The sequence below is a fragment of the Panthera pardus genome, unplaced genomic scaffold (genome assembly GCF_024362965.1).
Source record: "Panthera pardus isolate Hobbes unplaced genomic scaffold, ASM2436296v1 HiC_scaffold_10, whole genome shotgun sequence".
NCBI classification, from domain to species: Eukaryota; Metazoa; Chordata; class Mammalia; order Carnivora; family Felidae; genus Panthera; species Panthera pardus.
The window spans coordinates 109381358-109407627 of record NW_026526655.1 but is presented as its reverse complement, the minus strand read 5'-3'; the positions used below and the strand labels follow the sequence as shown (position 1 = coordinate 109407627).

At 54.8% G+C, this 26270-nt stretch overlaps 1 protein-coding gene across 25 annotated transcripts in view; it reads left to right on the top strand.

The window, feature by feature from the left end:
• Window positions 1-14028, top strand: part of BIN1 (bridging integrator 1) — a 55700-nt gene extending 41672 nt beyond the window's left edge. For 4 of the 25 annotated variants that reach the window (XM_053909910.1, XM_053909921.1, XM_053909908.1 and 1 more), the window contains 11 exons: window positions 601-683; window positions 2185-2229; window positions 3802-3946; window positions 5283-5411; window positions 8239-8346; window positions 8849-8872; window positions 9836-9943; window positions 10866-10955; window positions 11209-11319; window positions 11623-11724; window positions 13274-14028. In XM_053909910.1, coding sequence (XP_053765885.1) covers window positions 601-683; window positions 2185-2229; window positions 3802-3946; window positions 5283-5411; window positions 8239-8346; window positions 8849-8872; window positions 9836-9943; window positions 10866-10955; window positions 11209-11319; window positions 11623-11724; window positions 13274-13381 — 1053 coding nt within the window. In that variant the 3' untranslated portion in view covers window positions 13382-14028. The remainder of the gene's footprint in view (window positions 1-600; window positions 684-2184; window positions 2230-3801; window positions 3947-5282; window positions 5412-8238; window positions 8347-8848; window positions 8873-9835; window positions 9944-10865; window positions 10956-11208; window positions 11320-11622; window positions 11725-13273) is intronic. The other 21 variants (XM_053909928.1, XM_053909913.1, XM_053909912.1 and 18 more) reach the window with 13 other exon arrangements.
• Window positions 14029-26270: the final 12242 nt, after the last annotated feature.

Genomic DNA, 26270 nt, shown 5'->3' with positions numbered 1-26270 from the left:
ATTCTTTTCCTTCCTGCCTTTAAACATTTGAGACAACTTATGAAAAGTTTAAAAAGGGAAGAGGTGTTTGGGGGAAGAAAACATTTATGTAAAGTAGGAGGAAAATTCAGTTCTGAGCTTCCTGGTAGCCAAAGCGAAAGAGGGAAATTTTTTTCAACAGTGAGAATCACTGTGTACATGGGATAAACCTCTTCTATCCTGTCTGTGGTTTTAGTGAAATCTTTGGCAGTTGTAGGGTGGCCTGAAAACATCTTGGCACAATGACCTTAATAATTAGAATCAACAGTTAGTTTGCAAAAACAATTTAAAAACATTTAAAAACCGTACAAGCTGCATGAGGCATTTTAGGAAATTTCTACAAGTAGAAAGAAGAGAGAGGATGGTCCTCAGAAGCAGTAACGATTAGTAATGTAGCCCACTCCCTTCATTCTTCCCCTTCGTTTTTCTGGGTTTGGTGTGCAATTCCCAGCTCCCTACTCCTGGTAAGGGACGGGGAGCAAGAAGGGGTTAGGTATGGGGAGGAGCAGGGATGTTACTGGGGAGACAGAGGTGTTTGGTGGCCCCAGAGGCTCTCCCCACCTGCTTGCTGTCCCCTTGCAGCTCAACCAGAACCTCAACGATGTGCTGGTTAGCCTGGAGAAGCAGCACGGGAGCAACACGTTCACAGTCAAGGCCCAGCCCAGGTGCGTGTAGCCCAGCACTGTCTGGCCGTCTGGCTGAGGGTGGGGTGGAGGGAGGTGTGGTCTGGGGCAGGGTCCTGGGGCAGAGCTTGCTCATTCCTGAAAGACCAGGGCAGGGCTGTGTCTGCCCCGCCCTGGGGGTTTGGCCTCTCTGCTCAGGGGGACAGGTTAGGGTACCCCACATTCCTCTGGTGTGTGGCATCAGAGAAGGAGCACTCCTGGACAGTCTGAGCGTCACCTGACACCTGAGCTGGGCCTGGGCCTGGCTTCCCCTCCTGTGGAGCCCAGCAGCCAGGGTGCCTGCAAAGCCTTGGAGGTGGGGCCCGGGGACTCCAAGCTTCCGTGCTGATGTGGAGCCACCTGGAAGGGGAGCCTTCCTCCCCCAGCAGGGGCATAGTGCCACCTTTTCCTTTCCTTGCTCCTGGGAAAGCCCAAGTCCCTGGATGGTGGCATCCTGTGCACGCACAAAATCATCCTTGTTCCTGTCCTTGGCCTGGTCTGGCCTCTCAGGGTCCCCTCCAGCTGCGAGGAGATTCCTGCTTCCTGAGGGGAAACCGTGAGGGAGGAGGGAAGTGCCTTGCCCTCTGGCTGCGGGTCAAGGGAAATGATAGCCGGTCTGGGATTTCCCTTCCGTTTTGGCTTGCACCTGTGACAGCACAGCCCACAGGGTATGGATGGACCTCAGCTTCCTCTCTGTGAAACGGGGAACGTTTATCTGCGTCTTGGGGCAACTGGGGGGCCACGGAGGACTAAGGAGTTATTCAGGGAATGTTGTTCTTCTTCTCCCTGAAAATGAACCAGAATGTGTGTGACTGAGAGAAAGGAGCCCACAGGGGGCCCTGAGGCCAAGGGGTGAGCAGGGGGCAGGGTAGGGGTGGGGAAGCAAGGCCAGGTCCCTGCAGGGAGGAAGGGTCTCTCCCTGTGCTGGGCCTACAGGTAAGATGGGAGGGTGGTGAATGGAGGCCACCTGGGCAGTGCAGCGGCTGGACCCAGGCTTCCTGTGGGAGAAGGCTGGTGTGAGCGGATGGGGAGGGGAATGGAGGGGATGGGGGGAGTGGAGCTCTATGAACCTCCTTCACTGCAAGGTGGCCCGTTTTGCAGCCTGGTTGCTTCCTTTCAGAGGCCTCCCAGCGGCCAGCTGCACCCCCCTCCAGGCACTGTGGGCCCCCAGAGCCCCTGTGTGCTGAACCACAGGCAGGGTGGGTGGCCAGCAGTCTCCCTCAGCTGGTCAGCCCTGGTTTGGGGCTGCACCCTCTCACTTTGTCAGCTCTGTTCCAAGGCGCCTGGCTGCATGCCCAGGTCAGTGGGGTTCCTGGGACTGGGCGATGGGGGTTAGGGTTAGGGCAGGGTCAGGACCTCTTCATGGCCTTTGAGCTTTAGGGGAGGCTTTGCCCCTTGGCACCCCTCTGAGCAGAGGGGTTGCTGATGAGGAAAGGGAGCAGGCCAACCTCAAATTGGGCGTTTCCCCAAAATGAAGGCCTCTGCGTCCCGTCCGTTCCCACAGAAAGAAAACTAAACTGCTCTCCCGGCTGCTCAGAAAGAAGAACAGGTACCGGCACCGAGTGCTGCATTGTGGGGGTGTCTGGGGCCGGCACCTGGCCGGCCGACCCCTGTGCATGCGCCTAGCATCCTGCTCCGAGGGTGCCACTAACCCCTAACCTGTGTCCCCTGTTTGGTGCTGCGGGCAGGGCTGTTGTGGGAGGGAGCCGGCGGGGTGGCAGGGCTATGCTGTGGCCTGTGTGTGTGTGTCGTGGGGTCGGAGGGCTCAGGGGCTATCCGGTGGGAATGAGGAGGGCAGACAGCCTGAACTCCGTTGAGTGGGTTCCTCTGTGTGCCACAGCACGTCCACCTGGCTGTGGCCCAGACCAGGAGGTTCCAGATGGGAACATGCGTCCCCAGACGGGAGGAATGTAGCCAGAAAGGAGCCTCGGCGAGAGGGGAAGGGGAAGGGGGTCTTGTAGCACAGTGGTGGGTTTTAAAATCTGTGTGTGTGTGTGTGTGTGTGTGTGTGTGTACTATGTTTATATGTATGCTTTAAGGAGGCAAATACATTCCCACGAAACACAAATTCAGTAGAGATGAGAAGGGACCACGATGTCTCTCACACGCCTGTCCCATCATCTCAACACCACCCCCCAGCCCCACCCCACCCCCCAGGCTGTGTGGTCAGTAGCTTCTTTGGATCCTTCTAGAACTGCCCTGTCCAACACTTGCCCCGGGAGGCTGGTGAACACTTGAAATGTGGCCAGTGTGACTGAGCAGTTGAACTTCTGGTTTCACTTAATGTAAATATAACCTTCAACAGCCATCTGCGGCCGGTGGCTAGTCTTTATCGGTACCGTCCCATGGTTTCCTTATGCAAGAACAAACGTACATTTTCATTTTCTGCCCCCTTGCCCCCAAGTGGTGCTCATGTGAGAGACTGCAGCCTCTCACCCCCAGATGCCACTCTGTGGCCCTCTGCCCCAAAGGGCCTGTAGGCGCAAAGGTGTGGATGGTGACCGCGGTGTGGGTGGGAGCATGGGCCCTGTGAGTCGGGCAGTGGTCAGTGTCCCGGTGTGAGTGGGTGGACTGGCGGGGAGGCCGGCTGAGGCCTTTGGGGGCTGGCTGAGGAGGGGGGCCCAGCTAGGCACAGGGGCCGCTGCAGGACGTGTGGGATGAGACTCATTCGCCTCTAGGATGTTTGGCTTTCTCGTGCTGTGGAGCTCGGCTCCCTGGTGGAGCCCAGCGGTGGCCTGTGGGTGGCTTCCCTGAGGACCGAAGACCTCCAGCTTGGAGTTCCTCCCGGGCCGTCACTGTCTCCAAGGCAGGCCCTGTGCCCACACCCTTCGTTTCCACCCATTCTGAATCACGCGTACACGAACTTCTCACCTGTAAGCACGGGGACACACTCATACACATGTGGACATTGCATTTTCACGGTGAATTTATGTGAACACACACACATACACGCTCTCCAATTCCCATGTTAACAGACACATGCTCATACGCGCATGCACATGCATTTCCATACGGATCCGTGCACACATCCCATCACAGGCACACCTGTGCATTTGCACATTCCCTTTTGTACGCAGTGACTTCCCTCCATTGAGCTTTCTCCCCCGTCTCGCCTCCACAGTGACAACGCCCCTGCAAAAGGGGACAAGAGCCCTTCGCCTCCTCCAGATGGCTCCCCGGCCGCCCCGGAGATCAGAGTCAACCACGAGCCTGAGCCGCCTAGCTCAGCAGCAGCAGGGGCCGCCCTCCCCAAGTCCCCGTCTCAGGTAGGCACCGTGCCCCCTCCCCTGCTCCCTCTTCTTCCTGCTTCTCTCTCCTTCCCAGTCCTCTCCCCAACACCGGCCTGGACTCCCCTCAGCGGCCCTGCCTTCTCCTGGGAATGCCTGTGACCGTGTGTCTCCCTCTGCTCCCCCCCAGCACCCTCTCCTTCCCTCTCTCCCTGACCCTTGGGGCTGCTGACCTCCTCATCTTCCTTCCCCCCCCTACAAGGGGCTTGGGGCCCTCAGCCCCAGGGCATCCAGATCTGCAGAGGCCGTTGCTTTCTGTCCTCCTCATCTTCTCTCTTGGCATGATGCCATGCAGGACCTCCACAGTGTCAGCGAGGGAAAGGGCTCGGGGAGGGGAGCGTGAGGTAGCCAAGGGGCACAGGCCCTGGGCTTCCAGAAGCCTCCCCCAAGAAGCTTGGCCCCCACTCCTACCCCCACCGGGTTCCTCCAGCTTTCTGCCATGTCCCCAGGAGCTGGCCTGCGGCCCCGTCTGAACTGATAGGCTTTCCCAGCTGTCAGCTCCTGGCAGCAGCCCTCTTGGTGGTTGGCCATGACCCTCCCCACAGCTGATTAGATGTGAAGAGTGTGACAAGAGCCCACACTTGAATAGTACTTGCTCTGGGCCCAGCACTATGCCACCACTTCCCACATTTTCATTCATTAAACCGTCACAGCCACCCTGTGAGGCAGATGCCCACCCCATCTCAACAAGTGAGGAAGCCAAGGCTGGGGGGCGGGGCATGGTTCCTGACTTGCTGGAGGCCCTCCATGGGCAGGTGTGTGGCCATCCTGCCTGGCCCTCTGCTGGGCCCTGGTTCCTGCTCCATGCTGGCCTCCACGGGTGACAGACAAGAGAGCCTGGGCCCCTCCCGCAGGAGATGCAGAGAGGGTCCTGGAAGGGCAGAGAGCCCAGGTCATAGCTATTTCTCAGCGACAGCTTCTCTTCTCAGTGTCTCACCCAGGTGGGTGACAGCCCAGAACTGCAGCCCCTCCCCCGCCGCCCTGCCCCCCGGGCTCTCCCTTCTTTCTCCTCTTCTTTTCTGTTCCCTCCCTGTCTCTCTCCTTTCACTTCCTCCCCCTCCTGTCCCCTTCTCTGTCATCCACTCTGTCTCTGCACAGCATTTCTGGACCTCCTGCTTCAGTCTCCCTCTAGGGGTGGCGCTGTGGTCCTGCGCCTCAGGCAGCCGTGACTCTTCTTGTCTTCCTCAGTTACCTGGGTGGGGCCAGGGCCTGGGGTGTGACTAACCGTGGCTTTGTCTCTGTCTGTCCCCCCTCCCCCACCCCCACGCTCTGCTGTGCCTCGCTGTGCGGCCCCTCACCTGCTGCCGACCCACAGCTCCGGAAAGGGCCACCAGTCCCTCCACCTCCCAAACACACCCCGTCCAAGGAGGTCAAGCAGGAGCAGATCCTCAGCCTGTTTGATGACACGTTTGTCCCTGAGATCAGCGTGACCACCCCCTCCCAGGTCAGCCGCGGCCGCCGCGGCCCAGCTCTCTCTTACTCTCTCGGGGCATGCATGGCCTTCTTCCTTCATCCCACGCCCTGTGCCTCTGCCTCAAGAGCCAGAATCTGGCCTGAGAGGTTGGCCCAGAGCCTCCCCCTTGCTCATTCATCCACCCCTCCATTCATCCTCCCCCATCCATTTCTGAGCATGGACTGTGGCTAGATGCAGGGACACAGGCGGGTGGTCCTCGGGCAGCCGGTCAGCTTGGTAGTGGCCTCATGCTTCCACTGGTGCGATGAGTGAAGAGGCATCAGCAGGGAGGATCCCGGCCAGTCCAGGAAGGGCCTCCTGGAGCAGGTGACATTTGCCAGGTGGCTGCAAGTAGACACATTGCTTTAGCCAGAGTCAACAGTGTGTGTGTATGTCAGGAGGGGTAGGACATGGGCTCAGGAGGTCAGAGTTCAGTGTGTGCAGAGTGCAGCAGCGGGGCAGTGAGAGGAGGCAGGGGGGAACACAGTTGGGAAGGCCCTGGAAAGTCTGGCCAAGGCACATAGACTGTAGCTCCCAGACATGCCGACTGGCCTTAGGAGTGGGACAGTGCTTGGGCCACGGAGCAGGGCTGCTGCTCGGAAGTGTCCTGAGAAGGCATGTAATGCTCATCCATAAGTGGACAGAAGGAGGGCTGAGCAGGAAGGTTACTGCGGAGGCACGGACGTGGGCTGTACAAGGTCAGATGGGTTCGCAGAGGCCACTGTGTGCTCAGCCCTCCAAGCCTGCCCTCCAGGCCTCGAAGCCAGGGCCCTTCCCACTACGGCCTTGCCTGTGGTGCAGGCTTGCTGATCCCAGGCTGTGGCTGGCCCGTGCTGGAGGGCTGCCCTAGAACTACTCTGCCCAGGGCCTCTGGTTGCTGCCTCCTGCCTGCTCCTTTGCACAAGCTCAGAGGCCTGGGGTTGGGGGGTGGGGAGAGGCGGTGCAGGGCAGAGGGTGAGTGTGGAAGGAGAGGCGGTTGGGAACTGAGGATGGTGGTCTCTGCTAAGAGTGGCCTAAGGCTGAGTGGGCTTTAAGCCGGGACAGAGTTCTCTGAGTTAGAAATAGGGACTTCCGGTATGGGGTGGCTGGGTGGGCAGGTGGGCGATTTGCTGGCTCGGGCCCGGCAGGCCTGGGAGCCCCTGTCTAGAAGGTGACCAAGGCCGGTTCAGGGGCCCCTGAGAGGGGAGGACACCGGGTGGCATGACCTCCGGGACAGCTCGCTGCTGGAGCACTCACCAGCCTGAGTAGGCCTCCGCCCTAGAGGTGCACATGAGGGACACGGGGTCACACAGAGCGCTAAGAAACGCTCAGTAGGGGATGGTGCCAGCCCCTTATTGACACGACCTTGTTGGGTTTTCACCTGAGCTGTTAGGAGGGGGTTCTTGCCCCCGTTCAGCAGGCGAGGACCCCGTGGGCCTGCCCTGCAGCCACACCGCCCTCACCGAGTGTGTTGGCCTCTCTGTGCTCACCGCATGCCTCCTTGCTACCCCCTCTGCCCAATCCAGGGACCCAGGTCTCTGCCCGGGGGTGGGAAGCCTACACCGTGGGTGCTGTTGCTGGGGGCTGGGATGGGCTGTCTGTGATGCTGTGCTCACAGGGCTGCTGGGCAGGGCTGAGGTGAATAGCCTGCATCCTTGCACCGGAGGACAGTTGTGGTCCTGCATGGTGGGTAGCTGGCTCGTTGGGAGGCAGGGAGGGAGGATGTGGTCTGCCCTTTGGTGCCCCTGTCCCCTTGGAGCACAAAAGGGCAGCTGTCTGGGCTTGAGTGACCTCTGAGAAGGAGCTGGTGGTGGGGCTACTTGGGGGAGAGAAACACTGCTACCAGCTGGCAGGGGTGGTGGGGCACCTACAGGCCATGCACCCACGGTGTCTTGAGCACTCACTCACTTAGAGAGGGGACAGAGCAGTGGCCCCAACCCCAGCCTCATTAGACAGGGATCAACCCAGGGAAAGTCACTAGTTGGGGGTGGGCTTGGGGCAGGGGCTTGGGACTTGGGGCCCCGTGTCCAGGAAGTGAGACCACTCAGCCCGGGCTCTCCGAGGTCTGTGCCTTGTCCCCTGAGCTGTGGGACAGCTGGCACCTAGTGTTCTCAGAACTGAGAGTCTCAGGTCTCTGCTGACAGGCCGCAGCTCCGCTGTGAAGTCCCGTCTGGGGAGCCCATTTCCCCAGGACCCAGGTCTTGGGTCCTTCTAGACGCAAGGCTTTAGGTGGACGTGGACAGTCTCCTGGGGCCATGCCTGTTACCAGCACATTCCTGGGCTGCACTCAGGCCCGCTGAATGGGAGTCTCTGGGGGTGGGACCTGCGGTTTGAGTACAGGTGCCCCCAGTGTCGGGGAACCCACACCTAAGATTTGGCTCCCAGGCGGTGTGTGTTGGCTCAGCCCTGTCCTCACTCTGTGGAGCTGGCGGGTGGGTGGGTGTCACCACAGGTGAGCTGTGTGGGGCAGCGAAGGGGGCCTGTCCTAGGGAGGGCGGTGGGCTGTGCTGCTTCTGGGGGGGCAAGGGTGAGGCTGGGAGAACCTGTGGGTGTGGGGAGCAGAGAGGAGCATGCACCGGGAGCCCACCACGGTCTGCAGGACAAGACAGACCTCTGGCTGGGCTGGGCTGGTGGGTGGCTACCCCAGTGGGCCTGCTGCTGATGTCTGAGGGGGGTGGCGGGTGCGGTCCTTGTGTGCGTGGAGCCTGTGCCAGGGTCATGGTGGGGGCAGTGCTCCCACGTGTGAGGCAGACGTGAGCATGTGTGCCTGCCGTGAGCTCCCCGTGGAGTGCTCCCAGCCTGTCACTAACTGCCTTCCTCCTCTGCCACTGCTGCCAAGTTTGAGGCCCCGGGGCCTTTCTCGGAGCAGGCCAGTCTGCTGGACCTGGACTTTGACCCCCTTCCGCCTGTGGCGAGCCCCGTGAAGGCGCCCACACCCTCTGGTCAGGTTGGTCTGAGCCCACCACCACCACCACCTGCGGACCTGCGGGTCTCTGGGGCGCCGGGCCGTGGGCTCATGTCTGGCCATGGGTGCCCATCTAAGCCACCAGGCCTTTAGGGTCCTGGGGTCAACAGGCTTTCCTCCCACTCACTGCCTTTCCCCTGGTGCCCTGGCCCCCTACCGCCCCCTGGCCCTGCGCAAGAGGAGGGGAAGAGCAGACACGTGTCAGGGAGAGGGCCCTCGGGAGGAAGGTCAGCTGAACACTCACTTGGTAACTTGCGGCCTCGGTCAGCCTCCTGCCCCTCTCCTCGCAGTGGCTCTGTGTCTGGGCACTCCCTGGCAGGTGTCCAGGACTTGGCCCCCTGGAGACCCTGGAGCCTGGCTCCGTGCTGCCCTGAGCCCGTTGGGCTCCAGGGCCTTGGGGTGGGGGTCCCTGGGGACTGCTCGTCTGCCCCCTGTCACTAACCTTTGCACTAACTCTGTCCTTCTCCCCTTCTGCTGCGCCTAGTCAATTCCATGGGACCTCTGGGAGGTAAGCTGTGTTTGCTCTGTGCCCACCCCCAGGGGGAGCTGCTCCTCCCTGGCCCACCCTGCCTGGTCCTGCACCTGGCCTGCTCACAGGTGCACACACACGCACGCCCGGGCTGGTGCTCGTGTGCGCAGGAGCTGGCCGTCACTGCCTGTCTCCAGGTGTCCCACTGCTTCCCCTCTGCCAGGCCCTGCGGGGAAGGGGCTCTTCGGTTTAGCCAGAGAAGGTCCTCTGTGGTTTGGCTCAGTCGTCGGGTCTGTGAGTGGCCCCGTAGGATGGATGTGGTGTCCTCCTGCTGGGCTGCGGCCTGCGAGGCAGGGCGGCCTTGGGGTGGAGGGTCTTCGTCCTTGAGAAGGTTTGTGTCTGTGGGGATCCTACAGGGCAGCGGCATCGGGGAGATGTTGGGATAGAGGACAGGAGGAGGGTGGCTCGAGGGACAGGAGAAGCAGGGTGAGGCCAGGTGCCCTTATGCGAGCAGGCCTGCTGGGCAGTTGTCCTCATCACCTGGGGGCTCAGGCACGAGGCTCAGGGAGGGCGCGGGGCCGCACTACCACTATGCAGCTTCTGAAGGAGCAGGAGCCGCTGTGTGCGAGTGCTGGGAGCACTTCTCCCAGGAGCTTGAAGGCTCCGAATAGCCTTGCTGTGGAGGAGGCCAGAGGAAAGCCTGGCACGGGCAGCCATTTTAGCGAGGGGCCTTTGGTGGGTGCTGAGCCGCGTGTGGCTCGTTTGCGCCTGCTCATCCCTTTGTCAGGAGTAGGAGCAAGGAGGTGGGAGTGGTTTTCCCTTCAGAGGGTCCACGTGTGTCCCTTGATGGGCCAGGCTGCCTGCCACAGGCACCCAGTCTCCCCTCTGCCAACGCTGGGCCGCTCATGACTCTCTTCTCTTGTCTTGTGCCCTTGCCCAACACCCCCTCCTCCCTGGTCTTCCACCCCTCCCGCCCTGCTCTCCCTGGTGGCCCATCACTAGCCCACAGAGAGTCCAGCTGGCAGCCTGCCTTCCGGGGAGCCCAGTGCTGCCGAGGGCACCTTTGCTGTGGCCTGGCCCAGCCAGACGGCCGAGCCGGGGCCTGCCCAAGTAAGTGCCCATCTGCCAGCTCCCAGTTGTCCCCAGTCCCTGGGGGTGTAGCAGTGAGGAAGAGCCTGGAGGAGGAGGCACAGGATGGACAAGGCCACTGTGGGCCTGAGGGTGAGGTCAAGGCGGTGAACCAGGAGGCCCCTAGGATGGGGCTTACCACTCCTGCTCGCTGTGATTTAGGCCAGATTGGCCCCTCTCCCCCTTGCCAGCCCCACCCCAGCCTCCCAGCTTAGGCCTCCTGCAGTGGGAGGGAGTAGCGTTCAGAGCATCTCTCTGTTTGTGGCAGGTACTTTCCAGAATTTTCTCATTTAACTTTCACCCTAACCTAGACATTTCCTCCTTTTACAGATGAGGAAGTGGGGGCTAGAAAGCTTGAGTGATTGATTGTGCCCAGAGCTCGGAAGTGGCCGAGTGTGAGTGTTGGCCCAGGTCAGCCTGACTGAGGCTGGACAGTGTCCACTCTGCCTTGGCCAGGCCCCTCCCCCCATGGTGCCCATCACTGTGCTGCCCCCCTCCTTGGGGAACAGGTGTCCAGGGCTGGGCAAAGGCTGCTCCAGCCTGCCCTGAGTTGTTTGGCCAGGGACAGGCACTTGTTGCTGTCCCCAAGCGTGGGGGTCTCATGGCTCAGCCAGCAGGCCAGGCAGGTGGGAAGAAGCTGAGGCCTGGCCAGGCCTTGGGCTTAGAGGACAGGACCTGTGAGGGAAGGTCGGGGTGGCATCCAGGGGCCCGTGTGGCACGTCACTTGGCATCTCTGTGCTGCCAGCACCTTCTCCAGCAGCTTCCCGTGACAGGCACCCAGCCTCTCCTCCAGGAGCTCCCTGTACTGCCCAGCTCTAGACACTGCTGCTGTCCATGGCCCTTTCCTTGTCCTGGTCACAGCGTCCGTCCCGTGTCTGACCCCATGCCGGCATTTGTGTTGCAGCCAGCAGAGGCCTCCGAGGTGGCGGGTGGGACCCGACCTGCGGCTGGAGCCCAGGAGCCCGGGGAGACAGCAGCAAGTGAAGCAGCCTCCGTAAGACGACAGGGACCAAGACCCTGTCTTTTCTTTCCTGCTGTCTGCCCGCCCTCCCGCTTGTGGCTCCCTAGCCCTGTGTGTTCCCTGTGCTCCTTGCTCTGTGCTGGTCCAGGTCATAGTTCCCGTTGAGGAACCCGGAGGCAGACCAGTCTGGCATCAGTCACAGAGACCCTCCCCTTCCCTTGCCCCTGTGGCCCCTGCCCTCTGGGACCCACTCCCTTACCACGCTGACTGTGCTTCCTCCCCTCAGAGCTCTCTCCCTGCCGTGGTGGTAGAGACCTTCTCAGCGACCGTGAATGGCACCGTGGAGGGCAGCGGTGGGGCAGGACGCTTGGATCTGCCCCCGGGGTTCATGTTCAAGGTACGCCCGGGCCAGCTTGACTCCACAGCCTCTGCTGCCATCTGAGCCGACGGTGCCCTGGCGGTGTGGTCACCCCCTTTTACAGATGAAGACCCTGAGCTGGGAGGCTATGTGGGTTTGCCCAGAGTTCCCCTGCCCCCACTCCCGCTGCTACCTAGTGGGCGGGGGTGGCGTCTTGAGCTTTTAGGATCTCCTGTCAGCACGCTGAAGCCCCCACAAGGCCTGGAGCACTGTGCTAGGTTGCAGGGGGGGACCAAAGGGGTCTGCGGGAAGGGGTGTTGAGCTCTTCCCCAACCTCTGCAGGTACAGGCCCAGCACGACTACGTGGCCACCGACACGGATGAGCTGCAGCTCAAGGCTGGTGATGTGGTACTGGTGATCCCCTTCCAGAACCCTGAGGAGCAGGTGAGGGCCCTGGCTGGCTGAGGCGGGAGTGGCCAGCAGGGGGCAGCAGAGACCTGCCAGCTACAGACCTGCAGGCACAGCGCCAGCTGCTCTTCCTTCCTCCTGTTAGCTCCTTCTCTCTGTCTCTGTGCCCTTCTCCCCTGACTCGTTTTCCCCTCCCTTCACCTCCCCCACTCTCTCCCTTCCCTTTGGCCCCTTTCCTGGGCCATCACATCCCCTACCCCGGTCTCCTTTCTCTGTTTCCTCGGTCAGCTCTCCTTCTTCCTGGGCTCTGCCTTTCTCTCAGTTTTTTGCATCCAAGTGGCTTTCTTTCTCCCCTCCTCCTTCCCCTGCCCCTGTCCTCCACGGCCTCCTCTCTCCTGGGACAGGATCCCTGGCCACCCCTCTGTGAGCCCTCCTGCCCGGCAGTGAGCTGGCGAGGTGCCCACTCTGCAGCGTCACATTGGGCCGCCTCCTCCAGGCTGGCCTTGCCCTCTGCCCACAGGCACAGTGTGTGGGTTCCAGCAGGCCCCCTTGAACACCCTCAACTGTGTCCCCAGCTGTTTCCCAGGCCAGATAACTCCCAGACCCTCCCCCTGCTGTGGCTTCTCCTGGTTAGTTAATGTCACAGTGAGCTCCAGCCGAGACTGGGGCTGGTGCAGAGCGGGGACTGCCCTCTAAATTCTGACAGGCTGCTGGTTCGGGCCGGGAGGTTTGAGTGCTGAGGGTTTCCTGGGCCCAGTACTAAATCTAACAGCTTCCTTCAACCCTTGGGTCTCCACTGGTCTTCTGGGGGCCAGCCCTGGGCTAGGCGGGATTTTAAGTGGAGTCCTGGCCCCCAACCCACAGTGGGGGTCATGTGGGTGGGTGGACGAGGCTCAAAAAGGACATACATAGGCTCTGTGACAGGCAGGTAATGACGTAACAAAGGCCTAGGGAGGTCCCAGGCAGAGCAAGGTCAGTGATGGCATCTGCCACGCCCAGAGGTGTATGGCCCCTGCGGACCTAGGGATCGGGGTCTGGGGCTGGGAACACTGCCAGAACTTGGGTAGATGGTCCCTGTGAGGCGTCAATATGAAAGCAAAGGCCAGGTTTGAGTCTGAGGGCTTGATGGGGTGGCCTTGGGTCACTTGAGGTGCGTTTAACTGGTCAGTGCTCACCAGAAACTTCTGGTATTGTTTGTAGAAGTCTGGAAGGACAGCCAATGTGCTCTGTGAGCACCAGACAGTGAGAAACTCCTTGGCCTGGGATTGAGAGATTTTAGACACATTCAGACCAGCACAGCAGTTAGGTTGCCTTTGTAGAGAGAGGAGAACTCACCCAATGACAGTTAAATCCACATGCTGAAGGGCAGATGTCTCCTGGCTTGGGCAGGTTTGGGTCTGGGATAGCAAGGAATGCTGCCTGGAGGAGGCATTCTTTCAGTTTGGGTGTGACAGGCTAGAGGAAACGATCAGGCAGAGGAGGGGACATCCTCCCAGCAGATCTTAAGTGAGCCCCATGTCCTGTAGGGTTTGAGTGCCCTCCGTCCCCATCCCTGCGTGACCTGGGTGCCCTGTTTTGCTCTCAGGATGAAGGCTGGCTCATGGGCGTGAAGGAGAGTGACTGGAACCAGCACCTAGAGCTGGAGAAATGTCGGGGCGTCTTCCCCGAGAACTTCACCGAGCGGGTTCAGTGAGGGCAGCAGCTGCTGCAGCTGTCTGGGCATGTGGAGAACACCTTTTCCCGAAAAATGTGTGTGTCTTTCTTTCTTTCTTTCTTTCTTTCTTTCTTTCTTTCTTTCTTTCTTTCTTTCCCTTTCTTTCTTTCTTTCTTTCTTTCTTTCTTTCTTTCTTTCTCTTTCTTTCTTTCTCTCTCTTTTTTTTTTTTTCCTGATTTTGTTTTTGAACTTTTGAAAAGCGAAGGGAAATCGAGAGAGAGACCTAAGCCAAGAGGTGTTCTCCCAGGGATTAGGTTGTGTTCCAAAGAGTCTGGTTTCGGCGATTCCAGTGGCATCACCAGTGTTCTTGAAGCTGCCGTGTCCCCTAGTTGAGTACCTGGCCGCCCCCACCTCCCACCGCGCCCGCATGTGTGCCTGGCCGCAGGGCCGGGGCCTGGGGGCCGCTGAGCCGCCTCGCTTGCCTGAAGCTTCGGGCCAAGCAGTCTGGGCAAGTGTCCTCTTTCTCCTGGCAGCTGCTGTGGGTGGGGTCGGGTCTCTCCAGAGACCTGGGGGCCCAGACATCAGGCTGGCCTGGCCCTGCCCCGCAGACCGTCTGTGTGCTGTTTGAAAATAAACCTTAGTGTTCAAAACGAAATGAAACAAACTGAACAAAAACCCTCAGAAAATGTGTGTTTGTTGTATTTGTTCTCCCTCCGTTTCTGTCTGCAGTGCAGTGGAACCGTGATTATCGGTGGCTTTTTCTACTGGGACAGTCCACCCCCCCTTAACCTGCTGCCAGGGCAGGTGCTGCTGGGCCGGAGGCTGCATTCTGGCTGTGCCCCCAGCAGCTATGGTGTGCCCGACAACACTTCCTTTAGAGCTCTTCTGGGTCTGGACCCTGCGGAGCCCTTCAGCCCCTGCCCCCTAGCGTTTTTAGTGGTGGTTGGTTGGGATACAGGAGATCAGGGGCTTGAAGACTCAGTTGCCTGCCGCCTTATTTATTAATTTAATACATGTGAGAACTTGGAGGTCAGGTGCCAGAGACTCCATTTTCCAGATGAGGAAACTGAGGCCCAGGGAGGTTCAGTTGCTTGCTGATCAGCAGCGGGACTAGGTTCTGAACCCGAACATTTGGCCCCAGGTGCATGGGAAGGTCTGAGCCTGGTGGCAGTAAAGACAAGTCAGCCCACCCAACTGCTCCTTCGTGCCACCTGCTTCCCTTTCCAGTAGGAAGGTCCCCATTGCATGCAGCCCCGTTCTTCAGCTCCTCAGTAGACTTGGGCTGCTGAGAAGCCTGTGACACATGCCTGTGGTGGCCTGGGTCCCTCCCAGCAGCCACCGGAGCTGTGCTCATGGGCCTAGGGACCAGCTGGACCTCCAGGTGCAAGGGACTTGTCTCTGCAGAAATCTGTATGGTGGTAAAAAGCCAGTGAAGGAGATGAACGTCAGAGTCTTAGATTTATTTTTGGGTAACACCCTTGAGCTGTGCTTCAGGTGGTGGCATCGTCGCTGCTGTGGCCCTGCCCTGTCTGTGGTTCGCAGTGTGGGCCCTGCCAACCATAGTTTCTATGAGCACAGGGAGGCACAGAGCTCATTTCCTGTCAGTTACCCCCGCTTCAAAAGCTTTACCTTTTCATTTGTTCGTCCCTTCCACATTGACAGCAATTGCTAGTGGAGCCGGGCCTGAAGACCAGACTTGGTCAGCTCCACTGTGCTTGAGAACCTGGGGTGTGGTCCCTGGGGCCTGGGGGTGTGCCACGAGAATCTTCATTTTTATTTCATGATGAAATACGGAAACATTATGCAGGAGAAAGCGTTTGTCTTAGGTTTTTCACAACATGAGATTCATGGATGTCTCAAATGGTAGCTTTAAGCAACACCCCCTGACCCTCAAGGGGGTCCTGCCCCCTGCACCTGGGCTAAATTTGTCAGGAAAAGCCCTCCTCTGTATCACAGGGGTGGGGTCTGCAGGGAGCTCCCTGCGGGCAGTGGGAGGAAACTGAACCTGCAGAGAGAGCTCCCAGAGGCCGGGAGCCTGGGTGCAGTGCGCCTGTCCAAGTGGGTGGGCAGTTGGCCTGAAGACTGAGTGGGGCTAAGTGGGAGCTGGGACGCTACCAGGTTTATGTCCACCTGAGAGAAATTGGAAATTCAGAGCCGAGCAGCGCACACCTTGTTGGTGCTAATGGTCCCTCCCTTTCTATGCCCAAGGCCACAGACTGTGCACACACAGTCACCAGGCTGTCTCAGAAGGCCCTGGCCCATCTCAGGGAAACCCTTCTGTATTCCTCTCCCTTCTGCCAGCTCCCAAGCCCTTCCCAGTGACTCAGATACTGGCCAGCTCTGGCTGGTCTCTTGCTTCTCATTCTTGGTTGGGTTTGGTAACCACACTGGCATTGCTTTTCTTGGTCCACTCCCCCTGACACCCTTGGTTCTGCCTCTGGGAATTTAAGTATTCGCTCTCCTAGTGTCACTCAGTCCCAAACACCAGGTCTGAACTGGGACACTGTGACAGAACATTGGGTTCATTTGCTCACAAAGCCTCGGCCGGGCGTTCTTAGCATCCAAAGTAGGTGGGTACCCAGGCTACAGCTCAGCCCTCCACGAAGCTTTGGGGTCCCCTGTTCCCTGGGCGCTGGCTTATCTTTGGACAGGTTCCCCAAGAGTTCCGGGTGTGATGTCTGTGCACTGCAGTGTGCAGAAGAGACTTCCGTAGAGAGGCATGAGTCTTCCTTCCCGGGAGCCCCTCAGCAAATCTCCTTTGTCTCATTGGCCTGGGTCCCCAGTGCTGAGCCAGTTTCTGTGGCTGGGGTCAGGCCTCTAATTGGCCTCAAAATTACAGGTGGGAGGTGGGACTGGGCTGAGTGGAGGAGGGTGGACACCTGAATGCAAATTTGGGGCGTGGCTTCCAAGGAGAAGGGGGATGGGTTGTAAGAGCCCAAACCAGTGAATGTGCACTGCATGGTGTCTTCCAGAAAAGGCCACGAGATCAGGGAATGTGAATGGATAGAGGCTACATGTGTGTGTTTGTGAGTGTGAGTGTGTGTGTGTGTGTGTGTGTGAGAGAGAGAGAGAGAGAGAGAGACTTGGGAGACCCTTACTTTACTCACTCCATGCAGCCTAACTAGGGCTGACCTCAAAAGGGTCAGGTGTGACCAGGGAACATAACCCATGTGGGGATGTTCTTCCATGATCCAGGAGGAAGTCATCTCACCCCCAGCCCAGAACTTGTCCCACCATGGGAGATGGTGTAGACAGTGTGCAACATTCTTCAGCATATGTGGTTGTATCTATACAGGAGAGAAGTGTACAGATCCAGTCTCCTGAACATTCATTCACTTGCTCATTCATTCATTCATTCACTCAGCCAGTTCCCACACAGTCACTGAGATTACAGAGAAGATTCAGGTGTTATTCCCACCCTGATGCCCTCACAGTTCGCAGCAGTTGGGGAGTGGGGGCGGGGTGGGGGGGGGGAAGCAAGCAAGAACAGGTAGGACCACAGCAGGGGCTGTCATGGTTGTGAGTTCAAGGCTCTGGAGACAAAAAGCAGCTAGCGCCCTGGAGGCACATGGGAGGAGGAGTCTCCCCTGAGCCTGTCAAGGTGATGGGTGTCCCCAGGAGCTGATGCGAGGGAGGCTCTTCTCAGGCAGGGAGAAGCAAGTAGAAGAGGAGGCAAGTCTGGGCAAGAGGAGGGGGGTGGTTGCAGAGGCGTGTGGGGGTTCAGGCTCTCACTGGGGGGCCCGGAGCTCAGGAGAGAGGTCAAGACTGAGGGGCACTGAGGTGGAGACTGGGACCAGGGAAGAGATGAGAGCACTAGGGTATAGGCGGGGTTTGGGGGGGGGGAACGTGTGTAGAGGAGGCAGGTAGAGGGCCCCGGCAGGGGTGGGGCTGGGGTGGGGGACTGATCACCAATGTCAGGAGGGAGGAAGAGGTTTCCAGGCGGGACTGCTGAGGAGCTGAGAAATGCTCTCCTGTAAGAAAAGCTCCTGGGGTGCCTGGGTGACTCAGTCGGTTGGGCTTCTGACTTCAGCTCAGGTCATGATCTCAAAGTTCGTGGGTTTGAGCCCCTCTTTGGGCTCTGTGCTGACAGCTCGGAGCCTGGAGCCTGCTTTGGATTCTGTGTCTCCCTCTCTCTCTGCCCCTCCCTCGCTCATGCTCTGTCTCTGTCTCAAAAATAAATAAAAACATTTTAAAAAATTTTAAAGAGAAGCTCCTTCTTCAGCAGCCACTTACGGTCTGTGAGGCTGGACAGGGGAAGGCAGTCAAGACAACCTACCTGGCTGGGGCTCCCAGGAGGGGCTGCCGTGGGCCTGGTGGACACGGCAGGCTGCCACCAGTGGCATCCCAGGCCCCGCTCTGGCTGCGGAAGAGCAAATCGCTGAGGAAAGGTGCTTCTCAGCGTAATTAAAAAGGATAATTAACAAGCAAGGAATGCCTTCCTGACAGCCCCTGATTACAGATGAGGACCCCGGCTGAGGCAGGAGATGGGGAGACGATCCTCTCTCCCAGTCAGCTAAGGTCACCGCAAAGAGGGACATCGAGTCTTGCTAAAGGAAAGGCTTTGTTGGAGTCCCAGGGCGGACCATCCCTGGCCCCACAGCCTGTCAACCCCCAGTGTTCATCTCACGTCTCCGAGGTAGCTTGCTCTGTGTGAACTGCAGATGGCCACCAGGAAGGAGGCACAGCTCCCTTCCCAGGGAGATGAGAAGCTGAGGGTAGGCCAGGGCTCATACACAGAACCACCCAGAACTAAGGAAATAGGGATTCTTTCCTCTGGAAGCCTCGTGCAACACTGCCATTCTTACTTTGGCAGTTCTGGAGGGTGGGTAGTTTCTATAGGGTGGAGTCACAAATGGCCTGGAACTTCTCTATGGTCATCCTCATTAGGAGCCAGCGACTCCAAATCTATGGCTTCAGATGAGTGTGCTCACTCAAGCTTTGGGTAGGTGCATCTATTGCCCATCTTCTCTGGATGTGCATGGGCACCTGTGTATGTGCCTCTAAGCCAGGCTTGTCAAACCTGGGGTACTCCCTAGACATCTCCTGCATCCCACATCCCCCTGGGGCAGACACTGCTGGGTACTCAGCCAATACTCAACTGTTTCTCTTCTCTAACCAAACAGATTTGTTTTCAGGTTACTGAAGAACTCCACTAAGGTCACTGGGCCTTCCTTGCAGCTATAGGTGGGGGCCTTATGATACAGTCCTGGCCAATAAGATAAAGAAGGACATCCCTTCCCAAATAAAAAGCCAAAACTTCCTCAAGACAAAGGTCCTTGCTTCCTTCCCTGCCTAGAATGAAGGCTGGAGGTACAGCAGCCATCTTGTGACCCAGAGGCCACATGCCTGAGGACAAAGAACCACTCGCTGAGGATTTCCAGGTGGAGGGATGGCATCCCAGGGCTGTGCTCATTCCAACCCACCTTCCATCTTCCGACTTTGAGTGTGAAACAAACAAGCCCCTCACATTTGTGGGGGGTTTTTGTTACTTGAAGTGTTCCTGACAGTGCCATGCTCCTGTGTCTGTCACCGGGTCCTCTGACTGGTCTCTTAAAGAGTTTTGAAACCAGTTTCTCTCTGTCCATCTCCCCTTCCTCCTGGTCGAGGCTTGTCACCTCTTCCTGCACTAATGTGACACTGTTCTGGTGGTCTCACTGCCACCTCAGCCTCTCCCTCTGGCCCATCCCAGGAGCACACCATGGCTGCCGGGACAATTTTTCAGAGACTCACTCCTGACCACATGGCTCTGTGTTTTCCCACACAAGTCCAGGTCCCTCACCCAGACCCTTCAGGATCTGGCCCCTGACCATCTCTCCACTCTGTCTTCCACTATTCCCTGCCTTGACATGGCTGAGCCACATGGCCTCTTCCCACCGTCCCACTTTTGGCTGCCATGCTGTGGCCCAGTGCCCTCGGAGACAGGCCTTCTCCTCTCCTTCTGAAACCCACTCCCCTTTAGACCTGGGTGTCCAGCCCCGGAGGTCAGCCATTTCCTCCGGGATCACCCTCATGAGTCTGTCTGTCCCGGCATTTGTCATGCTGCATGTAGTGGGCTGAGCTTAGCTGCTGCTCCCTCCCCCTACCTGCAGGAGCCCTCTGTGGCCCTTGGCTCCAGGTGCTCAGAGTGTGGTGCTCCACCATGCTCTCTGCTTGGACCCTGCCCCATGGCCACCAGAGTATTGCAGAAGCCACAGGGCATCATCTACTAAAAATGAGAACAGGTGAGTGCCAATCCCATCACCCCAATCCAGTGACCTATTTCATTTTTGCCTGTTTTGGAGTGTAGTTTTTATTTAAAAATTTTTTAATCATTAGTTTTTTTTTTTTAAGTTTATTTATTTATTTATTTAGAGAGAGAACAAGCAAGGAAGGGGCCCAGAGAGAGGGGGACAGAGGATCTGAAGCAGGCTCTGTGCTGACAGGCTGACATGGGACTCAAACTCATGAACCATGGAACCATGAGATCATGACTTGGGCTGAAGTCTGATGTTTAACTGCCTGAGCCACCCAGGTGCCCTAGAGTGGGGTTTTTAAATACTTGAGGGCAGACTGGTGCTTCTCCTGGCTGCCTTTCACCTGGTTCATTTGACCCAATGATAGTCTTATCAGCCCTCTGTGGGCTCTGAGTCTGCCACAGCCGACTTCTGGCTCAGCCTGTGTCCTAATGTGGGTGAAGCCCGGCACCCAGGATGGACAAGGAAACCCGTCCTGACTCTGCTCAGAGCCCTCTGTGGGACCTCCAGCAGTTTGGTTAGAGGCCTTGAACCCAGGTTCTCCGTATGTCAGTAAGGAGGTTGATGACAAGATCAGGTGTAACAAAATCGCTGAACTCCACAGAGCCACCCCCTGCAGAGCCCTGAGGCACACCACTACAGACTCACACTTGCTCAGATATTCTCTTTTGAAATGTTGGTTTCCCCACTTTGACACCCGTCCCCCTGCCCCACTGTCCTGTGAGCCGTGAGTCTTTCTTTTTTGCTCAAAAAATTTTCCGAGAGACCACAGGCAAGATGAGTGTCGGTAATTTCTTGAGCCATCAATTCATGCAAATGAATATGATCTTCCAAAATAGTATGCTGTGTGTATGTGTCCTTTTTTGAACAAAAGACTGCAGTTGCTCAGCACATTCTAGAATTTCCTCTCTGGGAAGCATCTTCAGGCTAGCGGCAACACTGTTTGGATGCATTCCATGCTGACAGATTATCACCTTCTGACGGGGAATTCGTTTTTTTGTGTCATAGGAAGAAAACAATTTCTATTAGAAAAGTTGCCTAGAGTTTGAAGCTGAAATGGATTGGGCTAGCAAGAAACAAAAAAATTCCTCTAACAGAGTCAAAAGGTCATTTGTTGGGGGGGGGGGGAAGCTTAAGATCGTATTTAGTTCTGAAACATGATTCCTCTACACTCTCACACATGGCCTGAGTAGCAGAAGCCAAAAGGGTGAGTTGTTCTTCATGGTAAAGTGATTTTACTTGTGCCTGTGGGAGATGAGGGAGGTGAGGACCCCGCAAGGGGAAGGGTGGAGGGAAAGGAAGAGTCTGGAAGAAGACAGGAGCCTGAGGAAGTGGCAGTGAGCCAGGCCTGAGGAAGGACCAAGGGCAAGAAATATCTTCGGTGGCAAACACCTGGTGTTCGTGAGACAGTGGAGACTTCTTAACATTCAATTTAACTTGCTTCTAATTCTGTGCTGGGTTGAAAACCCCACCTTTTGATCCTACACCTTTAGTGTGTCAATGTTGCTTTGAGGAAACCAAGGAACAGGACCCAGTTGCATGCAGAAGCTGACCCAGGGCAGAGAGGGGAGCTGCCGGGGACGGAGGTCGTGCTGGGAGCAGAGTGGGGACAGAGCAGTGCTTGGGAAAAAAGCCACATCCCCCCAGCCCTCTGCCTTGAGGAGGAAGCCCTAGGAGATGGTGGGGCAGGAACTGAAATTTTCAAAATACAAAGGGAAAGGACAGTGAGCTGTTTGACTCAGGAACACAGGGAAGGGTGATTCCAGAGGGAACAAGGGCTCAAGGCACTAAAAAGGCTGATGTGTGGGTTATATCCAGGCCCCTGCAAGCAGGCGTGAGGGTGCTTGAGAACTGGGTTCTGGCACTGGAGGCATATAGGCTTGATGGTGTGACCCCACCTTGGGTCTCTGTTTCCTATCAAATAGTGGTGACAACACTTAGTTCACATAGAGGTAGTGGGAATTAAGAGGCTTTGCAGGGGTGCCTGGGTGGCTCAGTTGGTTGAGCGTCTGACTCTTGATTTCGACTCAGGACATGATCTCGCAGTTCATGAGTTCTAGCCCCGCATTGGACTCTGTGCTGGTGGCATGGAGCCTGCTTGGAATTCTTTCTGTCTCTCTGCCCCTCCCCAGCTCATGTTCTCTCTCTCTTTCTCAAAATAAATAAACTTAGAATAAAGAAGCATTACAGAATAATTTTAAAAAGTAAAACCATGCATTTATATATACATGTCTTAAGCAAATAGAAACACAACACATTTTATTTAACTAATGAGGAGCCAGTGACCTGCTACAGGCAGTTTACATGAGAACTGGATTTACAGAGATTTATAGTTTCTCCCGCACAACTGCATTATGTGCATCTCAGTCAGCCTGCATTAACAAACTCTATCTCTACAGAGCTGCAAAACAGCCCAGCCCCAGACACTCAACGCTGTGCGCCCCATAGAGTCAGACAACCCCAAGGCCCACTAGGTCATGCCCAGATTTCCAGTGAAGAGACACACAGTAATTCTTTTGCCTATTTAAAGTGTTTCATATTTTTAAAAAAGTCTTCCTCCTTCTCCCCCAGGGTCATAATAATCTCAGAAAATTATTCTTGATCCTAAAACAATGGGTCTCATCAGGCTTGGCCTGATTATTTACACAGGTGCAGTAAAAATGTTCATTAAGTTACAGGCCTCCTTGACTGGGCTTTCAAATCCAGGGAGCTGTACAACATTGTGCGACGGCAAAGGCCCTGGAATTCCTGTGTGTCTAGAAGTTTCATTCTCAGCCTTGATATCTAGAAGCTTCTATTATTTCCCAGGAAATGGAGCTCAAGGAACCATTGACATCACATAATTGGATGATTTCCTCTCTGTTCAAAGTTCCTGAGACTGGGGAATGCTCCTGGCCTGCAGGAAACCACCTTATTTCCCACCTGTGAGGCTGGCCCTGCCACGCTCTCCCAGAAGGGCCTTGTGGCATTGATTCTGTACGTAAAATGGCTCATTGTACCTGGATAAATGAGAGTTATCCCCAGGTATGGCATCCCAAATGCACAATCCAATTATACTTTGGTAAAAAGGAGGACAGTTTCTCATTGAACGTATGACATTAACTACACTTCCATGAAAAGTTGAAAGAATGAAGTAAGAGCTTCTGAATTCTGGGGGGAAGGGGGCTGTCAGTGGGAATCAGAGGAAAATGTTTCTTTTCATGCTCAGCTGTGAGCTGTTTTAACAGCTAAACACAGTGTCCGTTTTCCATGGGAGGTGCTTCTACTCAGTAAGCAGGTCATGAGACCTGTACAAAATGTCTAGTGAGCACCACTGGCACTGACCAACAATGGCAGGGGCCTAAATGTCCACCAACAGGAAATGGATAAACTATAGTCATGCGAGGGGGAAATGAATGAGCAGGAGTGTATATATCAACATGGACGCATCTCAAAAATCAGTGTTCATCACCTTTTCCCCAAAAGAGAAAGCTGCAGATGGAGAGGTACAATCTGCTCCCGATTTTATGAAGATTAAAAGCTTGAAAACTGCACTATATATCACTGATGGATATCTATACATAACAAAGTGTTTAAAAATACATGGGGAGAATATATATTCAATTCAGATGAATAGCAGCTTCTGAGGAGGGAGGTACATGGGAGAAAAGGCACCCAGGGACTTTGGCCATTTCTAGGGGAAAAAAATGTTTCTTTTCAATATACAAAAGCAAAGTCTATTAAATTGTAGGCTAAGAAGGAAGAGAAAGGGCTTCCTGACAGATCTGTAAATGAAGATAACTAAAGCAACATCAACAATGCTCCAAAAAATAATCACAGTAAAATAGCCTCATTCAATAAAAAATAATTCTTGTTTGCTGTTGGCTTTCAGAAAGCTTCTTTTTTTTTCAAATGTTTATTTTTTACTTTTGAGAGAGAGAGAGTGGGAGGGGCCGAGAGAGGGTGGGGATAGAGGACCCAAAGCTGGGGCTCTGAGCCGACAGCAGAGAGCCCAGTGTGGGGGCTCGAACTCACCAACTGTGAGATCACGACTTGAGGCAAGATCATGACCTGAGCTGAAGTTGGACGCTTAACCAGCTGAGCCACCCAGGCACCCTGCTGAAAGCTTCTGCTCTGAACCAAGTCCTAGAACTCCTGATCCATCTGTTCGTGTGGGCTGAAGTTTGTGCAGGCAAGGTCAGCTGAGCAGCCTGTCCCAGAGGTGACTCATCAGGTGTCGGCAGTCGGAGCCACTGGTACAGTCCCTTCATGACGACCTCAGGCTGCCTTCTGTGCTGGACACAGCCTGCGGAGGATAGCAGAGCTCCCAGACAAACAGCAGAGAAACTAAGAGCAACTGGTGGAAAAACTGTGGTTAATTTTGTACAGTAGCCAGTAACACAAAGACAGAAGAGAGTAAAATACTATATTGGAAGTAACTATTTCACAAGAGTTCTGATGAGTGTTTCCCTGAGAATAAAAGACATGATGGACAGCAAGGGCACTGGCAAGGCTTCAGGGCCTTCCTGTAAAGCAGGCGACATCTGGAATATTCATGCTGATGACATTTACGGAGACAAACTTAACCTAGGGAAGGCTGAGGGTCTCTTCTGATGTGATAACCCTTCCAATGCAGCTCTGATACGGGAATATGGAACCCATTAAACAAACATAATTACTTAGCATCTCTTGTCCTCATCTCATAAGATGAAGGAACAAATCTTTGTGAGTTTCCAGGGGATTTCTGGGACGTTTCAAAGAACGTTTTCACTGAAGATATCTGAAAGTTTTGTTTTACTGTTTCTGTATTTAGGATTTGGTCTTAAGAAGGAGGAACCAAAAGAGTTGTCAGGGAATATTTGGGTGCTTGATTAAAAGAGTACCATGGGCACCCAGAAAGAATCCTTGCTCATCTGTTTAGTATTAATAGAAAACTGTGGGGTGCCAGGGTCGTTCAATATTTACAAATCAATCAATGTGATACATTACATTAATAAAATAAAGGATAAGAACCGTATGATTCTCTCAGTAGATGCAGAAAAATCATTTGACCAAGTACAACATCCATTCATGATAAAAGCCCTCAACAGGGTAGGTCAAGAGGGAACATACCTCCACATAATGAAACCCATATATGACAAACACACTGAAAACAGCATTCTCAATGGGGAAAAACTGAGAGCTTTTCCCTGAAGGTCAGGAACAAGACGAGGATGTTCATTCTTACCACTTATATTTCACATAGTACTGGAAGGCTTAGCCACAGTATTCAGACAACAAAAAGAAAAAAAAGGCATCCAAATTGGTAAGGTAGAAGTGAAACTTTCACTATTGCAGATTACACGTTACTGTCTGTAGGAAACCTGAAAGAATCCACTGAAAAACTGCCCGAACTGATAAATTCAGTAAAGTTGCAGGATACAAAATCAATGTAGAGAAATCTGTTCTATACAGTAATAATGAAGTAACAGAAAGAGAAATTAAGAAAACAATACCATTTACAAATTCACCAAAAATAATAAGATACCTAGGAATAAACCTAATCAAAGAGTAAAAGACTTATACTCTGAAAACTATAAAACACTGATGAAAGAAACTGAAGATGACACAAACAAATGGAAAGACATTCCATTCTCATGGACTAGAAGAACAAAGATTGTTAAAATGTCAACACTACCCAAAGCAATCTACACATTCAACGCAATCCGTATCAAAACACAAACAGCATTTTTCACAGAGCTAGATAAAACAATCCTAAAATTTGTATGCAACCACCAAAGACAAAGCAATATACATATATATTTTTAGGAAGACTCCACACTCAGCACAGAATCCAATGAGGGACTTGAAGTCACAACCTGAGATCAACATCTGAGCTGAGATCAAGAGTCCGATCCTTAACTGACTGAGCCACCCAGGTGCCCTGCCAAGGCAAAGCGGTAGGCAAAAAGAAAAAGCAAAGCAAAGCCAGAGGCATCAAAATTCTGGACTTCAAGTTATGTTACAAAGCTGTAGTCATCAAAACAGTATGGAACTGGCACAAGAATAGACACATAGATCCATAAAACAGAATAGAAAACCCAGAAACAAACCCACATTTATATGGCCAATTAATCTTTGAAAAAGCAGTAAAGAATATCCAATGGGAAAAAGACAGTCTTTTCAAAAAACGTGTTGGGAAAACTGGACAGCAACATGCAAAAGAATAAAACTGGACCATTTTCTTACACCATCCACAAAAGTAAACTCAAAATGGATGAAAGACCTAAATGTCAGACCTGAAACCGTAAAAGTCCTAGAGGAGGACATAGGCAGTAACCTCTTTAACATCAGCCACAGCAACTTCTTTTCTAGGTATGTTCCTGAGACAAGAGAAATAAAACCAAAAATTAACTATTGGGATTGCATCAAAATAGAAAGCTTCTGCACAGTGAAGGAAACAATCAACAAAACTAAAAGGCAACCTATGGAATGGGAGGAGATATTTACAAATGACATATCTGATAAAGGGTTAGTATTCCGAATATATAAAGAACTTATAAAACTCAACACCCCAAACCCAAATAATCCAGTTAAAAATGGGCAGAAGACATGAGCAGACATTTATCCAAAGAAGGTATGCAGATGGCCAACAGACACATGAGAAGATGCTCAACATCACTCATCATCAGGGAAATGCAAATCAAAACAATGAGATACCACCTCACACCTGTCAG